Source organism: Cucurbita moschata, unplaced genomic scaffold, assembly GCF_002738365.1.
Source record: "Cucurbita moschata cultivar Rifu unplaced genomic scaffold, Cmos_1.0 Cmo_Scf00004, whole genome shotgun sequence".
Taxonomy (NCBI): domain Eukaryota; kingdom Viridiplantae; phylum Streptophyta; class Magnoliopsida; order Cucurbitales; family Cucurbitaceae; genus Cucurbita; species Cucurbita moschata.
Window position 1 is genome coordinate 2,227,404 of NW_019268520.1, and position 16,412 is coordinate 2,243,815.

Below are 16,412 nucleotides of genomic sequence, written 5' to 3' on the forward strand. Positions count from 1 at the left end.
TAGTATGACATAAATGTCATCTAAGGCATAACTTTTGATTCAATACAATTCAATAAATAAGACATTTTTGTTCGGGAAAAAAAAAATACAACTTCAATGATAAAATAAATAATAATAATAATAGTAAATAATATTACAATTACGATGGTGTATTCTTGGAAAAAAATGGCTGTACTAAGTTTTAATGTAAAAGGTAGAAAATAATAACTTGTGACTATTGTTGCATTGAAATGAATTCTCTATATTTCTATAATCCAAAACGGGGAAGGCTAATAGAGATCACTGGGTTTAGATGATATCTGAAACCTTAAGAGAAGACAGCACCACAAAGATGAGCCAAAGCAACATGAAAAAGATGCACGTAACCCAAGCCCAAAGCCTTGGCCCTCCAAGTTCTGCACCTAATGTTAGACGCCTAAACACAAGCACGGCAATGCAAGCCACCGAAGTCGAAAAAAACACCAGCAATGAGAAGCTGAGGCCTGCAGCATCCTTTATCTTCAGGGGCTCTCTATACGCTATGAAATTGTATGCAGTGTTTATCAGCCATGGAACTCCAATTCCCACGTATATGTTCACTGAATTGCTGCAAATTTGTCAAGCAATACAATTGACCTTTAATCCACATATATCATTCAATGTTCCCATTTCTCTTCAAAATCAGGTGAGAATTTACAGAGATGTACAGCTTTTTCCATTTTCAAGATTCAATTGTTTTCACCAACATATCATATTATGAGAAATGATGGGAAGAAGAACCCTCCGGCAATGATTCCAGATAAGGATTTAAGGGAAAAAAGAACTGGAAAGGTTTCCGTCCGGTTCCCCTCTACTTCTAACTTCTAAGGGCTGCCTTTTTGCATCTATATTCCTTGAGAACATCCAGAATAGGGAATAAGCCCTCAGATTTTCATTGTCTAATTTATCTACTACCGTTCACACTACAATTAAGGCTTACATCCCAACTGCCTGAGAGAACCCCCTCACATAATGTTTAAATAACACAATCAGCATGACGCGACGTTAAACACAAAGTTAGCAGAAAAGACTTATTTATAACATTTTAAAGGAGAGGATACAAATCAACACCAGAACAAAATTCCAAATCAAGGCCTAGAAATTTTTTTAAAGGATCGAGATTAAATAAACACACTTTGTAATTTAACCTACTATTTGTATTTGTCTGGACAGACCGAGCAATACACTATTCCACACAAACATTTACATATACAAGAGAATACGAGGTAAAGTAATGGAGTTCGGAGAGAACCTACCTGCAAGTAATGTTTGCAATGGCAGAGTCCGCGGTTGTCTGGCGCTCAGCAGCAATCTTACTAGCCACTAAATCTGGCCAAGAAGTTCCACTTGCCAATGCTGTAAATGCTATGACATAAGGATTTATTCCTGCGTAACACAGAAAATGAAAAAATCAGAGAACACCAGCGAGAAAAATAAAATGACATAAAGAGATGGCATTATTTCCTACGCTATTGAGTCATAATAGCCTTCACCGAAAATAGAGGAAAGTTCATATTTTTTTATTGAACAGTAAGGAGAACCTGAGACACAGCTTATTAGATCTGTGAGCTTAGTGACAACATAAGCTATCCCACTGATGAAAATAAGGGAGCAAATAAAGGCAAGCCATCCATGAGCAATGTGGTAAGGAGGTACAAAGGCAAACAAAAGCCTCCACGGAGCAAGAAGCAACCGCCAGCATAATCTTGCAAGTCGTAAATAGATGTTATACTGCTTCTTTGATTCCGAAGTTTTCAACTGACAAAAGGAATCACCAAATAGAAATTTAAAATTGGTTAAATTTCTTCAGCTCATGTAGGAGGATAAACAATGTCCACTCGCATATAACAAGGATGAGTTAAGAATAACTATTAAATAAGTCTGAAGAACATTTGACAATTTTCTTCTGAATGACAATTAGTGTTTGGATTGTTTATACATAATTCTTGACTTGTCTCGCAGGATAATTGCCATCCCATAAAACTTGGTATAAGAAAACTCTTAGAATAGATGGCAATTGAAATTTAAACTCACGGCTTTAAAAGCAGAAATACTTTGCTTCTTTGACAACAAGACCAACCATACTGGTAACCAGCATTCAATTATGAAGCGTACATAATTCCTTGGTAGGCAACGGAAAATGATCGACTATCATAAAAGCATATAAGACATTACCGAGAGGGCATCCAGAAACTGCTGTTTCCACATTGTAAGCACGTGAGGGTGGTCTTCATTTTCATCCATCTCCTCCAGAAAATTACTACAGGAGGATTCACCGACATCATGTCCAGGAACTTCATGATACACTAGAAGTTAGAGATATCAATATGCAGGCAAAATGGTTTTTATTTTCAAAAAAAGGCAGGTAATATAAAAGGGTGCAATAAATTTTAATACAATTTATTTCCATGCAATAATTTCATCAAGGAAAGAGAAAGGTTTCCCATCAAACAAAGGGGCAAAAATGGAATGGTATGCTCATGATTCTTATGAATATCTATAAAAAAGATTAGCATAAACTATCAAACTTGTAACCTTAACCTTGCACAACAAAAGAGTAACAAAACTTCCAATAAGCAAAAGAGAAAACTCAGAAACATTCTTTGAATTGAAAGTTTCATCATCTTCCTGATTCCTAATATGAATAAAATAATCTCCCATCAATTCCACTCATGAGCATTTTGCATTTGGTAGAACAATGAAAATCAACTGTACAAATGTAAGTGGAGCACTAAAATACAAATTCATCTCTGTAGTGTCATATTCATATTGTTTTGTGATGGGAGATTCTCTTGCAACGTCCTTGGCTTACATCCTTCAATTTTTACTTGTAATAAACAACCAATCAATAAGCCTCACGTATAAATTCTATCAAAATCTCAGTTATTGAGTCAAAACTTTCTGGCCTCTGGAAACTAATAACAATTACATTCTTGCCATCATAAATTTTCACTAGGGCAAGATTATGAAGCATTTCAGTTCAGCCTATTTCCCAAACAACATACTGAAAAATGAATCAATTTAACTATTACCTTTCTTATCTTTATCATGGATAGAGAAAATGTCAACAATGCTTCTCTGATCATTTTCATGGGCTTGAAATTCCTGCTTGCATATAGCAGTCTCAGGTGGCACCCATTCCTCTGGCCTTTGAGTTCTTTCCCTGGCAAGTCAGAATGGAATTTAGAAGCATATTTCCAAAAGAACCTGTCTAGTTTCCACCATCACAAGAAAAAAAAAAAGGGAAATAGAAATAGAAAAAAGGAGAGAGATCAAGCATACATGGGAAGGGACAAGTAGGGCCATCGCTTATCTTGAGCATATGCATGTGTAAGCAGTAATCCATACTGTAGCACAGTCAACAAAGCTTCCCAAAGAGTTATTACATTTGGAGTCCACACCTAAGAGTACAATATATATCAGCTATGATACTTTGACATAACGCAGTTAGAGTTGCTTCAACGTTAAAACTTGAGATTAAAGAGAAAATACAATACATGTGATGTCAAAAGGGGCAAGAAAAGAGTTAGAGCATCCTACCAAAGAGAAAATGTAAAGTATTACCTCCAAAATAATGTACAGCCAAATATAAGCCCAGAAAGACCAAGCAAGCTCAACTAGCCAAACTCCTATATCAGATATTTTTTTCAACTCTCCTGCCTTAGGCACTACAACGCAAACAGCATGAATGGGAAAAAGGTCGAAAGCAGCAGAACCAACCAGAGTTCCAGGTCCCAGACCTATATTACATTAAGTCAAATAATAAACAAAAATTATTGTATGGCAATAGAGTACCATCCCACACAATCAGACTTCTAGAGAGGGGTAAAAAAATCAATAGTTTCTACTCATAATACAAAGCCTTTTAACCCTCCTGGCTAAAAAAGTAATAATAATAGTAATAAAGAAAAGAACCCGATGAACTGTACTATAAAGTTAATTTCAAGTGTCAGGCAGAAGGCATGCATAAGCTTTTGGGCGTGAATTGGCTAACCAGATAACATTGATGAATGAAGTAAAATTTAATATATCTTTTTGTATGTAAAATTCAAATTTTTAAAAAAGAAAAGAAAACAGAGTTCAGTAAGTTCATTCACTTGAAAGTCCTAGTTTAGAGCTTATGCAAGGAAAGGAAGTAAGTGAATGAACCTCCAGCATACAGGTTGCCAATATTTCGAATAGCATCAATAGTAGCTAAGGATATTTGAGGAAAGCTAGTGCCAAACGCCAGTAAGCTGATATCTGCAATTGTAAAATTCCAGACCTTCTCATATCGAACAATTTTAGTGTTGTTGTATGGATCTATCTCTACCACCTTCCTTGAGTGCTTCACAACATTTTCCATGGACCGGAAAAATCGAGCGGTAATAGCAGACAATCCGATGAAACAATATGCAAGGCCCATAAAATATAGGAATATCCGAAATGCATCCCCAAGGGAAGTTTCACTACTAAAAATTAAGTAGCTTTCACACTTTCCGGTCCCAATAATACTAGAAATTCCATGTCTGCTTTCTACAGTTTCTTTAGCTAATGGTACCATTTTAATCAACTGCCAGACACAAATCCAATAAAGGGAAATCAAATTTAATTGCAAAATATCAAGGAGCCTAATAAATAAAGAGCAGCAGCATCCTTTGATGTAAAATGACAACAAATTATACCATGAGAAAAGAAACTGCAAGTCAAGAGTCTGATCAACACACATTAGTTCTCTTGCAAGACATCAATTAGGACATGAATTACTATAAATACCTTTTCATGTACTGTGACCATCATTCAATACTCCTTTTATACATTAAACAAGAATACAACATTACTAATCAAAAAGCAGTTACTAAGGTCTCAGACAACGTCATGAATGTTTGTTAACTAGGTTAGTATCATGGCATCCAAAACCTTTAAAACCCTCATTCTGTCTAAGACTACGTATCCACAATCTTTCAAATTTTATTTGCTTACTAGGAAAAAAATCTCGAGCGTGAACTACTATGAATTAGTGCTAAACCACCATCAGAGTTCAAGCCCTAAAATCAAAGGTACGCTGGGCTCCCAGTCCACTCAATCTCTCTTGTAGCATTATGCCCTATGCCAAGTAAGCTCATCTTGAAACGCAGCTCCAACTTCTACTGCAGTGGACGATCATTTTGATACAATTTTCCACTTTAGAAAAAAACTCCATCTTCCTGGATCTATCTCGTCAAATGGTGGTAATTCGTCCTTCCGCATGAAAGCTTAGCTCATCATCTTCACCCCCTCTCAGACCGTTCCACTCATTTCCCCACTCTCACCCTCCTAGATCAGAGCAACCAGCTGCTTCCCTTTCATTGAATTCCCTTGATTCGAAGGTCCACCCTTGCATGCTCAGCTTCTTGTTTCCTCAATAGCAGCTTAACTCACCCTCCACTAACATTGTAAAGATCCTTTCAATCACTGGTATCTTGTACACTTCCACTACCATAGGCCCCAATCATTGCTCTACTGATTTCATACGGTTGTCCATTTTCTTCCCTCTTTACGTGCTCTAAGAAGTGTTGAGATACTACTTGATAAAAATTCATAGTATAGAAGAAGAGAGATGAGCCAAACAAGTTTTCTAGAAACTTTAGTCTCTCCCCAGTCACACAACTCTTGCTTTTCTTTAACGTACCCATGTACATTACAGAAGATTGCAGATCCTACATGCTAAAGCCCAAAAAGAAACCTAGACATGTGATTTATAGATTCCTAAGTTAACTCATGCCTACCTGTCAACCAATTTTATGCATAACTTGGCTCAGGTAACTTTCACCTAGCATAAACGAAAGGGATTCAGGACTTATCCTTCCTATCATATCCACATGCCTGGAAAAATAATTTGAATGCCTAGTTGGAAAACTGCTGGCTACAAGAAAATCATTCCCAAGTAATAGCCCATTTTCCAATCAATGCAGAAAGTATGCGACGACCCTTTTTATGTCGATTAACACAAACTTACCAATTCTTGACAAGTGTCACACATCAGCCATGGATGAACGCTCAATGAGCTTTGTGGATCGATCATTTTTTCAAGTAAACTCTATGTCAAGTGTAAGATCCCTGGAGGAAAAATGTTACTTCTCCAACTCAAGTTTCAGGCCATATCATCCAGGCTCAAACATACTCTACCGACATTCTAATTAGTGTTGAACCCTGCACTATCTTGTTTTTTCTTAGTTCTTTACGGTGACATCGTAATCGATAGCCAGAATGCAGGAGAGCTAACGAGCGCATCATCCTTGCCAGTAAGTAGTGAAAGAAATTTACAGGTCGGTATTTAAAATTGGAAAGTAGTACTTCTAATCAAAGAACTAACCAGAAGTAAAATGTTCCGTCTGCATTTCAAGCAACATAACTTGTAACCAAGCCCATCAGAATTCAGAACTGAGTCAACTATCTTTAGCAACTAAATGAAATTTCAAAAGGACGAACTAACATGCATCAACAATCGAGCATGTCACTGAAGATTAATAAAATTTAAAATAAATAAATAAATAAAACTACAGAAACTCAGCACAAATACTAATCACAGTACATTCATTCAATAGATATCAAAGAAACGCAGTGACTTAAAATGAAACCACGATCTAACCACGGAAGGGAAATAATAAATCAACGAAGATACCTCCGAAGGAAGATGTTAACAGCAGCTGAGAGTTGAACAGTAACTAAACTAAAGTGAGCGCTACAGTACTCGCCGGAACATCACCGTCCCTTGATCTCTCCGGCACTGAAGCATCGCCGTCCAGCATCGTAGAGATGGAAAATTGATGTGGTTTGGAGAGGACTGGGAGTATCTACACCATCCATTCGATTGGAAGATTTGACATTATAAGAAATCTGATTTTGTCTCTTTCCTTTCCTCTTCCAATGAAAACGGAAACAAAAATTTGTAAAATCGATCATTTGTTTTTTTCTAATGCAAAATTAGTAGCCGACACATTAAAGCATATATTATATAGTTTTTTTCTTTTTTTAATATTATAATTAAAAAAATTAAAATCTAATTCCAAAATATTGGGGGTAAAGGACCAAGATTTAGCCACACATGTGACTTCTTACATGGCCCAACACCCGAACGCAGACGTATATGTTATAGAGGATACAAAATGTAATGTAAATAAGTGTCTTATTGACACGACTCAACACTCGAATACATACGTAAATGTCATAGAGGATACAAAATCTAATTTAAGTACCTAACTTATTGACACGACCCAATACTCGAACACATACGTAAATGGCACAGAGGAAACAAAATCTGATGCAATTATGTGAGTTATTGACATGACCTAACACTCGAACACAAACGTAAATGCCATAGAGAATACAAAATCTGATGTGAGTACGTGACTTATTGACACAGCTCAACACTCGAACTCATGCATAAATGTCATAGAGGATCCAAAATCTGATATAAGTACCTGACTTATTGACACGACCTAATACTCGAAGACATATATAAATGCCATAAGGAATACAAAATATGATGTATATACATAATTTATGACACGATCCAACATTCGAATATAGACCTAAATGCCATCGTGGCACGTAGATCACAAAACTTCTGTACACGAATTTTTTATGTTTTAAATTTTATATTTGGTAGAAATTTAATTGAAATTTTTATTTTAATCTTTTTAAATAATTGTAAACTTAGATAATATAAAAATAATAATTATATTGGGTATATTGTGTAACTATTTATCTGGGTAAATTATGTGTACCGTTCACAATGAGCTGGAGACGGGATCCATGTCCACGCATATCCGGCGTGGGAAGTTTTTGTCCATTTATATATATTAATTAATTAAAAAATGTTAAGCATCTAAAAAAAAATTCATTTTTATTCTAATTATTGAAAAAAAAAAAAAAGGATTTATCTATTGTTTTATTACATCTAATTTTCTTATAAAATTAGAGTTTTCTGTATAATTTGTTAAATTATTTTGTTAAAATAAAATAGTTGCATTAGACAATATATACAAATAAGAATAGTCTATATTCTTTTAACGAAAAAAAATTATTGTAATATTTTTTATGGAATTTTATTTTAATTAGTTTGTATTTTAAATATTAAATAAATTGTTAAAATATATTACAATGAATTAGAAAAAAGTTGAATTTATTTTTTTATTAATTCATTTTAGTTACTTAAAAATGTGAAAATGTTGTTTCACTAATTATAATAATTTTGATTATGGAGACTCCATAACAAATAATACAACATTGTAATTCTGGTTTTGATTTCACATAAATACACCATGTAAAGAAATTAAATTAAATTATTAGTTTGTTCATCAAATTTTAGAATATTTAATACATTTTAAACTTTTAATTTGGTATTTAATTTTACTATTATTTTTAAAAAAATTATTTATACACAAAATTGATAAAAAAAAATTTTTTTAGAGATTTAAGACTAATATTTATTCTTTTAACACAGATTCTTTTATTCGATTTTAGGTTAAATTAATAAAAATATTTATAAATTTTGTATTTAGTCTCAAATTATTACTTTTTAAAAAGTTTTAAGTATTACTCTTAAATTTTTTAAAAAAATCTTTAAAAATATTCTTGAGATAGTTAATACTTTATTTTAAATATACTTTTTAAATTTTAAAAAGTTTCATTAATACCCTTTATTATTATTTTAAAAATTTAAAAGTAAACTTATCGTTCAAATTATATTTAAAAAATACTCCTAAATTTTTAAAATGAATTTAACCCCCTTAAAATAAAATTTTAAAAATTCTTGTCGTCAATATATAAACGAAAACCGTCTTTTGACATCTCTAAATTTTTTAATGCTAACTTTTTAAAATTTATGAGTATTTTTTAAATAATGTGCCTAATGTAAGAATATTTTTCTTATTTTTTTAATAAAAGTTTGACAAATAAGAATATTGTTGTATTTTTTACCCTTAGTTAAAAAAAAATATTTTTGAAAGTTTAAGAGTACTTTGAAATAAAATATTAATGGTTTTTTCATCCAAAGCTAAGATAAACCTATTTTTTAAGACTTTTTTTAAGACAAAAATACGTATAGTTTGAACCTAATTTTATTAATCTAGCCTAAATTTTATTCTCCACATTTTCTTTTATTCAAAATTCATAAATATTATTAATAATTATGAGGGATAAGTACTTAATTTTGTAGCCACCATGTTTAGGCTGAAAAAGTAATTTTAGTTCCTTCATACATTTTTTATCTCCAAATTTCCTCTTAGAGGTGTTTGGGACATGAAGCAGGCTTAAACAAGACAACCTCATATTCAAGACAACACAATACAATGCCCTCCAACTTCGCCAACTATCAAATTTACGAATATGTCGATATCTCGTTCAATTAAAGCTCGTGCTAGAGAGATTTTACATTTTTGCCCATTAAATTAATTATTGAACTATGTCCATTTTGACGTCTACACAATTTGTTGTAGCATGTGTACGGTTTATGTGTAGAAATGGAATGAAAAACTTGAAGAAGAGACGACATGTGAGATCCAATATCGGTTAGAGAGAGGAATGAATAATTCCTTATAAGATTATGGAAACCTCTCCCTTGTGTTTTAAAATTGTGAGCCTGCGATACGTAGCGGGCCAAAATAGACAATATTTGCTAGTGATAGGTTTAGGTTGTTACACGACCTCTCTCTAATGCCACTCAAAAGCTGAAGTTGTGGGCTTCCCAACACCGAGGATCATCTCTCCAAACCCAAAAAAAATGAGACCCACCTAAGACTAGTTAACCGTTCTGGTCAATAGAGTCAATTTTATCTGTACAAATATTTTTCTTTATATGCTTAATTATATTAATTAATGAATAAGGTTCCTTTTATTTATTTTTTTTTGACAAAAAAAAATTAATGTTAATTGGTTTGAAAAATAGTTCTAAATTGTCCTAAAAATTAAAGTTGATTATTAATTGATTATCAGAAAAGTGTTCTGACAATATTTATCGATGTTTATTTTATTTTTTATATGTTATTAAGCGATTTCTTGTTTTCCCTTTTATCCTAATTTGCCATACATCATGTAGGGACGTTAGCATTGAATTACCCATTTTGACGAAGACAGAAAGGACTAAAATTTGGTATGGATTGTTGTGTTTGAGGTTAGGTGACCTATTGATAGATGTTGTTGATCAATAATGAAGAGTATTTTATAACGTTTTTATTACACTATTTTGAGTTCAAATATGACTATAGGTTAGTTGTGGAAGACATTAATGGAGTGACTACTTTTTCAACGTGTTTTAGAAAAACCCAGTTTTTTCTTGCTTCAATGATTAACGGGTCTAGTGAAAATAATAATAATAATAATAATAAAAATCTAGGAGAAAAAAAAAATGATATTAATTTTCTTTGACAAGTCTTGGTTTGAATTCTTTTTATATATTTTTTAATAAAATTATAAAAAAATATAAAACATATGTGGTACAAAATTGATAATATTTTAAAGAAAAATATTATTCCATAGTTAATTTTGTATTAATCAAATTTAGATTAATACTCGACGGTTGTTTCGTTAATTTTGTAAAATTGCGTAATCCTTGAAGTTTATCGTGCAATTCATGAGTAAAATAAGTTCGATTTGATCCTAAACTTTAATAACATGCCTCTTATAACACATATCCAAATATACTATAATTATAACTTAATATGATATCTCAACGTGTTATTTAGTTGGTTCGGTTGATATTTTGATGGTGGGTTCGAATATTCAAAATTTCTCAAAAATCTCCTTAAATTTACCATAAATCAAGTCAAGAGAGTAAAATTGGTGAAAATGACTCGAAAATCAAATTCTAAGAAGCTCAACAATTGACCATAAGGTCATCCTTGTTTTTTCCAATATATGTTCCGATTGCCTTATTTCCTCTAATAAACTTGTAAATTTACCATTAAAAAAAGATAATGAGACAAGTTTCATAAATTTTCATGAATGAACGAGAAAAATATGATTAATCAAAATAATGAAAAATATGAGACAAGTTTTTTCCAATATATGTTCCGATTGCCTTATTTCCTCCTATAAGCGGTTTTAGTTCACATATCCTTCATAAAACTTGAGAAGTGTTGTACATCGAAGCTAAGGGATCAAAAATCCCAAGGAACCATCCACAAACGCGAGAGGATTTAACCTCTAAACTTTTAGAACAAAATTCATCACTAACACTACAAAACGAATTCGGTTCATTTCCATCCAACCTATTCCTAAGTAATAAGCAAAGGGAAGGTCTCTGAATGATAATTTTGTTAGAAACGGTCTCCATAATTGTATGATATTATTCAATTATTTATTTCGATTTGGTTTTTACCATTTGGATTCAATCTTATCCACATATTTGTTACTTTCAAGAAAAAGGAAAAAAAAAAGAAATTAAAGTTTAAGGGAAGTAGAAATTATGCATTTTTTTAAAATTTAATTTGGGAATAAATATTAGAGGGACGAGAAAAGATGTATATAAATAGCTTGCGGGGGACACAAGAGAAAAGGCCACAAATCTAGAAGCAGTTTCCCTCGTTCCCCGATGTGGGACGCTTCATCGCTTTCAAAATCGTTTCGATTCCCAAAGCGCATCCCGATCTTTTTTTATTATATAAAATTCTAAATTCTCTCTCTCTTTCTCTCTCTCTCTCTCTCTCTCTCCTGTCTGTTAGCGGTTCCTTTGCCGTCTCGATCGGAAAGTTTTCAAGTCTGTGAGCGCACTGCACAATAATTCTCTGTACCATTATCCGCAGAATCGTCTTGAATGAAGCGTAGCCGATCCTGATTCTTCTTCTTCCTTCTGTGTTTCTCAATCGGCGTGCAAAAATGGAGGTCCAATATCAAGAGGTAACTGGACTCTCTCCCTCTCTTACTTTATTCGGCTTCGAAATGTTCTTCGATCGCCTTTTCCTTTTTCGAGAGATTCTTTTGTTCTGTATCAGTATTAATCTGAAATGGATGGCTTATTTGGAAGGAATACTTGAGGAATTCCAGAGGAGTCCAGATTTTCACTTGCCGATGGATTCCGAGGCTTTCTTCTCCGAAGGCGCTGGTCTTCCTCTGCCATGGTTGATCTCCCTCTCTCTCTCTCTCTCTCTCTTTCTTCAATCGATCGGTTTCTCTCTCTAAAAAGTAGGAGGAATGTGGTGATTATGGCACTGGTGCGGTAATTAATTTCAGAGTTATTGTTTTTGGTTGAGCAGGATACGGCATGGAGTGCAGTGGATTCATGAGAGGTGATAATTACTTCTCTCTCCCTCTCTCTCTTTCATTATTGTTCTTCCGTTTGTGTAGTTTGGATTGATTTCAATGCTCTGCTCTCGTTTCACTTTTATTTATTCTTAATATTTTTATATTCATATCATGATCGTAATCTATTCTATAATATTTTTGGTTTTATTTTTCTTTTTGGAATCGGTGACTTTTTCTTCCTTGAAAAATGGAAATGAGGATAACTCTGACGTATGAACTTGCCATATTGAGATGGATGCTGCCACTATTTGAGAAAAATTAAATATTATCGATACTTAGCGACAAAATTTAACTGGGGAATGGGAAACCATAATCAGGGATTTGATTAAATTGTCAGTAACTTTTACGAAACACTATTGTTTTCAAAATTTTCTACTTTTGGTCCTAAAATTCAAATTCATTTACGAAATAAACGTATCAAATCGAAATTCCTTCTGTTCTAAAGTTTCTGTTTGGTTGCCGAACCACATGAATATTGTTTAAAAGAATGTCTACTTTTCTTAGAGACTAAAATTCAAATAAATTTAAATACATTTTGAAGACTTAAAAATATATGAAAACAAAGCAAAACTAAATTTGATAACATACATTTAGCTTTTTAATTTTTTGGTATAAAATAATAATCCATATAAAAATTCACATTATGTAAAAATTTTATTGCTTTAAATTCACAGATTATATATATATATATGTATGTATATTCTCCCCGTTCTCCAAACGGGGATTCTCTGTCCCATTTGAGATGAATCTTCACTGGGGCTTTGGACGTCTCTAATTAAGAACCACAAAAAGAACTTAAATTAGGCATAGATACCAAAAGTGGGGTTTTATTTAATATTTTGATGGTTGTTAGGTAATCTTTATATTTCTCATTTATGAATCAGTCTTTTGTTATTTTGAGAAATATATGCATTTAATGATGTTTATGAATTTTTTTGTTTCTCATTTTAAAGAACTGTTTAGCACTGTACAAAAAAAAAAAAAAAGGGAGAAAAAAAAGAAGAAAATTTGTTTGGTTTCTTGTTCTTTTTCTTTTCCAAAGACGTTACTTAAAAAGAAAACGATTTTACCTTTGTTAACTTATAAAATGCAATATATATACACACACACACATACACACATTTAAATGACATAAGAAATGTAAATATTTTGTTAAAAAAAAAACTGTTCAATGCCAAAACTTTCAATCTCCAGTTCAAGATTTTGAAGAAAATAGGAAACTATACTAGTTTTATTTCTTTGATAAAAAGAAAAAGAAATAATTATAAAAGAAAAGTTTTAATTTTATTTAATTATAAATAAATTAGAGATTAAGATTAAAATGGTTTAGATGTTCTGCAGGAATTATTATAAAACTATGGAAATATGAAGAAGGGAAAAAAGTACATTACTTGTTTTAGGATAGTGCTGGTAGGTGACGACGAGCATCTGTGAATTGGAAAGGCCAGGATTGTGTTCACATTGGCATTTAATTGCCAGCTGCTCGTCTGGAAATTGTTTTCATTGTTTCAGAAAAAAAAAAACATAAACAATTTATTTTAAAAAACTTGAACTAAAATTTATAAAACAAACAGCAGTTCTGAAAAAAAGTAAACAAAAAAGAAGTTAATAAAATATTTTTTTTTTTGTTTTTTTATTAGCAAGAAAGGGAAACAATTAAAAATAATGATATGATTAGGAACCAAAAATGAATAATTTATGGTGAATTTTGGATTTTGAATCGTGTTTAATAAGCTTTTGAACTTTGAACCATGTTTAATAAGCTTTTTTTGAACTTTAAACCGTGTTTAACAAGTCTTTGAACTTTGAACCGTGTTTAACCGGCCTTTTTATTTTCAATAAGTTTATGTTCTTCTTTTTATAAAACATTTTTAGCGATATAAGTGAAAATTCATACCTGAAGGATTTAAAACTTAGGCCAAGTATAGAGAGAACTTGGGTAGGTGGGGATGATAAATGGTGTTAGTTTGGGAAGGCTAACAAACAACGACAAGTGTCCAACATCAACACAAAATTTATTTTTCCCTTTCCCCTTTTTGAACTAACATCTCACCAGATTTATTTTTCCTAACTTAGAAAGCAGATTCACATGCAGCCTCTAATATTGTCATTACCTTCTACCAAAAAGTTGTCCAAAACACCCAACCTTTCCTTTCATAATTGGGTTTCCTCGGAATCAAGTTCATTTTCCTTCAAATCTTTCTTGTCAACGAAAATGGAATTCATTTTCATATCTACTTCTCTCAGCAACCTCTGAGGAAAACTTGAATTAAACTAAACATTGTTTAAATCTTATCCCAACTTTTGAAGTTACAAAAATTTCAAAGACTTGTTTGGTTTGGTTTTAAAGACTTGTTATTTGGAACGATTTTATAAGCTGCTTAAAAAAGAAGTTGATTGTAGGATGAACAAGGGAAAATCATCTCTAATTTAATTGTGTTACCCACTTAACACTTGAAAGGGTGATATAGGGTGTGGGCATCGGCTGGCAAATTCGGGGTACGCAGTGTTTGGGATAGACTATGAAGGACATGGACGATCCAGTGGAGCTCGTTGCTACATCAAGAAGTTTGAAAACATAGTTGCCGACTGTTATGCCTTCTTCACTTCCATTGCTGGTATGCCAAAACATATATATATCACATCTGAATCACAATAATGCCTCATATTCATAACTTCACTGCTCAGTTTTTCCATTTCCCATTTCCCATTCAAAAACTGTTACTGAATTACATTAGCTTTATGTTTCTTGAAAATGAAAAATAGCTTTTCACCTTAACTCCCAATTGCCCCCCTCGAGATTCTAAGCTTGTAAGTAATGGTCTACCAGTTGAGGAAGAATACAGAGACAAGTGCAGGTTCTTGTACGGAGAGTCAATGGGTGGGGCTGTGGCCCTTCTTCTGCACAAGAAAAATCCCAGATTTTGGAATGGTGCTGTTCTTGTAGCCCCAATGTGCAAGGTGCATAAATAAATGACGAACTTTAAAGCCTGTTTGGAATGACTTTTTAAGTGTTTTTAAAAAAACGTTTCACTTATAAAATCCTTCCAAATAGGCTCTTAGTCCATTTACTCGGTAGTTTTTTTGTTATTGAACTGCAGTAATCTGAAACTGCTTCTCATCCAACTGCTTTAATTAAACATTAGATATCCGAGAAGGTAAAGCCGCACCCTTTGGTTGTGAATCTGTTGACAAGAGTAGAAGAAATTATACCCAAATGGAAAATAGTCCCAACAAAGGATGTCATAAACTCAGCCTTCAAGGATCCCATAAAGCGAGATGAGGTATATGAAATGCACTAAAAGACATCGTAGAATAGGAAAAATCATTCCATTCAGCTGCCTTCCTAACCATTACTTACTTGATTTCTCTTTTAAGCATGCATTTGCCAGTATAAACCACTACAGCCCTTCATATTGATTTCTTGGTAATAATCTATGCAGATAAGAAGCAATAAGTTAATATACCAAGACAAGCCCAGGCTCAAAACAGCTCTTGAGATGCTAAGAGCGAGCATGAGCCTAGAAGATAGCTTACACGAGGTTAGCTCAAGACTTTATCCAAAACCGTTGAGTACATTACATTACAAATTCTAAAGATTACAGCACAATGTCATCTCAAAAACAGGTAACACTCCCATTCTTCGTTTTACATGGAGAAGCCGATATAGTGACAGACCCAGAAGTAAGCAGAGCATTATACGAGAAAGCAGGCAGTAGAGACAAGACCATAAAATTGTACCCAGGAATGTGGCATGGGTTGACATCAGGAGAACCAGATGAGAACATCCAAATTGTATTCTCAGACATCATAAATTGGCTGGACAAGCACGCCGAAGGGGATACAGCGGGGTTTCAACTTCAGTCGACTCGCTCAAATGGTAATGGCGTTGATGAGAGATTCATTGGCCAGAAGACCACATTTAGCAATCGAAAAGAGGGTCGAAAAAGTGGTAGTTATCTCTGTGGTTTGAAGGGGCGGTTGCAATCCGCAATGTAGGGGGCGCCATTGTTTATTAAAAATGCTCTCTGATTCTCTTCACATCTTCCACTGTTGGCGGTAAAATCTGAGGGTTCGACTGAATAGCCCTTGAAATTACAACTTCTTAGTAGCCTTTGTAATGGATTCTT

The 16,412-nt window shown here is 33.0% G+C and overlaps 2 protein-coding genes across 4 annotated transcripts; one reads left to right on the forward strand and one right to left on the reverse strand.

Annotated features, from left to right (window-relative positions):
• Positions 1 to 109: 109 nt before the first annotated feature.
• Positions 110 to 6,899, reverse strand: LOC111441870 (magnesium/proton exchanger). 3 transcript variants are annotated; one of them, XM_023079041.1, is made up of 9 exons: positions 5,996 to 6,651; positions 4,168 to 4,570; positions 3,583 to 3,758; positions 3,301 to 3,419; positions 3,051 to 3,181; positions 2,194 to 2,312; positions 1,560 to 1,776; positions 1,275 to 1,404; positions 110 to 586 (listed from the first exon to the last, which is right to left on the reverse strand). In XM_023079041.1, the coding sequence occupies exons 1-9, from the start codon at positions 6,059 to 6,061 to the stop codon at positions 289 to 291; spliced, it is 1,659 nt and encodes a 552-aa protein (XP_022934809.1). In that variant the 5' UTR covers positions 6,062 to 6,651; the 3' UTR covers positions 110 to 288. The 3 variants fall into 3 exon arrangements, with proteins under 3 accessions (XP_022934809.1, XP_022934808.1, XP_022934810.1); XM_023079040.1 differs by having other exon boundaries at positions 2,194 to 2,324; positions 5,996 to 6,650; XM_023079042.1 differs by lacking the exon at positions 5,996 to 6,651 and adding an exon at positions 6,662 to 6,899 and having other exon boundaries at positions 289 to 586; positions 2,194 to 2,324.
• A 4,646-nt stretch (positions 6,900 to 11,545) lies between these two features.
• Positions 11,546 to 16,281, forward strand: LOC111442019 (caffeoylshikimate esterase-like). The gene is made up of 8 exons (XM_023079262.1): positions 11,546 to 11,877; positions 12,005 to 12,098; positions 12,234 to 12,266; positions 14,754 to 14,900; positions 15,113 to 15,243; positions 15,429 to 15,566; positions 15,726 to 15,824; positions 15,910 to 16,281. Exons 1-8 carry the CDS (start codon positions 11,857 to 11,859, stop codon positions 16,279 to 16,281), a joined length of 1,035 nt encoding a protein of 344 aa, XP_022935030.1. The 5' UTR covers positions 11,546 to 11,856.
• The last annotated feature ends 131 nt before the right edge of the window (positions 16,282 to 16,412 follow it).

Coding starts and splice junctions, on each gene's coding strand:
- LOC111441870 (XM_023079040.1), bottom strand. CDS start 6,061: ATGATCGATCCACAAAGCTCATTGAGCGTTCATCCATGGCTGATGTGT. Junction 3,420..3,582: donor GGCTGTACATTATTTTGGAG/GTAATACTTTAC, acceptor TTGTACTCTTAG/GTGTGGACTCCAAATGTAAT. Junction 2,325..3,050: donor CCATGATAAAGATAAGAAAG/GTAATAGTTAAA, acceptor TCTAACTTCTAG/TGTATCATGAAGTTCCTGGA.
- LOC111442019 (XM_023079262.1), top strand. CDS start 11,857: ATGGAGGTCCAATATCAAGAG. Junction 14,901..15,112: donor CTTCTTCACTTCCATTGCTG/GTATGCCAAAAC, acceptor ATGGTCTACCAG/TTGAGGAAGAATACAGAGAC. Junction 15,244..15,428: donor TTGTAGCCCCAATGTGCAAG/GTGCATAAATAA, acceptor ATTAAACATTAG/ATATCCGAGAAGGTAAAGCC.